The sequence below is a fragment of the Cariama cristata genome, unplaced genomic scaffold (assembly GCF_000690535.1).
Source record: "Cariama cristata isolate BGI_N322 unplaced genomic scaffold, ASM69053v1 scaffold37781, whole genome shotgun sequence".
Taxonomy (NCBI): domain Eukaryota; kingdom Metazoa; phylum Chordata; class Aves; order Cariamiformes; family Cariamidae; genus Cariama; species Cariama cristata.
Window position 1 is genome coordinate 126 of NW_009599314.1, and position 956 is coordinate 1,081.

The 956-nt window shown below is 61.7% G+C and overlaps 1 protein-coding gene across 1 annotated transcript in view; it reads left to right on the top strand.

Annotated features, from left to right (window-relative positions):
* Positions 1–334: 334 nt before the first annotated feature.
* Positions 335–956, top strand: part of LOC104168887 (prostaglandin G/H synthase 1-like) — a gene marked incomplete at both ends in the record, with an annotated part of 2,399 nt that continues 1,777 nt past the window's right edge. The window contains 2 exons of the mRNA XM_009709635.1: positions 335–467; positions 892–956. The exon at positions 892–956 is cut by the window's right edge and continues 138 nt beyond it. Coding sequence (XP_009707937.1) covers positions 335–467; positions 892–956 — 198 coding nt within the window. The remainder of the gene's footprint in view (positions 468–891) is intronic.

A 956-nucleotide genomic window follows, 5' to 3' on the forward strand; every position in this document is an offset into this window, starting at 1 on the left:
AAATATTTAGGTTCCAGCTCTCGGAGCTGTAGCGACATGTTCACAAGGCTCCGGCTGTTGCTTTTACCATTTCTATGCAGTTGTCATCTCATTCATCATCCAAGAATCCACTTAACGCATTAATACGAGCCCTCCTTGTCTGCGGGGAATTGCAGCCTTTAAAAGGCTCGGAGCAAAGCCCAGGATGCCCACATGCCTCCGCTGCCATTACCTTTCTGGTTTTTGGGGTGTCGGGGGAGCGCATCTGGCAGCCCTGAGCGGGTGGGCAGGGGCCGGGGGCAGAGCCCGTGGGGTGCTGCCCCCTGCCCCACGGTGGTGACCCCATTCTGTCCTTCCAGTTCGTGCCAATCTCATCCCCAGTCCCCCCACCTTCAACTCTGACTATGGCTACATCAGCTGGGAGGCCTACGCCAACGTAAAAATCCCGTCCGGGCCGGACAACTGCCCGACGCCCATGGGGGCCAAAGGTACGTGGCTGGTCCGGGGGGACCGGCACCACGCGGTGCTAGGCGCGGGGCTGAGTTGCCAGAGCAGCACCGCGGGTCCATACCCGGTGCAGCATCGGTGTTTCCCACCCATCCATGCCTGAGCTTTCACTGCCATGGACCCAGCTGCAAGGCACCGCTGGCAGTACACGTGCTACCACTGTCCTGCCCAAGCTGGCCCCACGGGCAGGAGCTTGATGGCATCCGAAACGCTGCTGGGACAGCTCAGGTTGAGCTGCTGGGGCATGTCGTAGCCTGCGTAAGAGGGCTGTAAGGTGTCTGTGCAGACGAGTCAGCGCCTGGTGCTGCAGCAGACATGGCAGCGCTTGCTGACAGCCCCGTGGCCAGCACCGGTACCCAGCCGGGTTGGCACGGGGCATCTGCCCTTAACCTCCATCCTCCGCAGGGAAGCAGCAGCTCCCCGACCCCCAGCTCCTGGCAGAGAGATTCCTGCCGCGGCAGGAGGTTGAA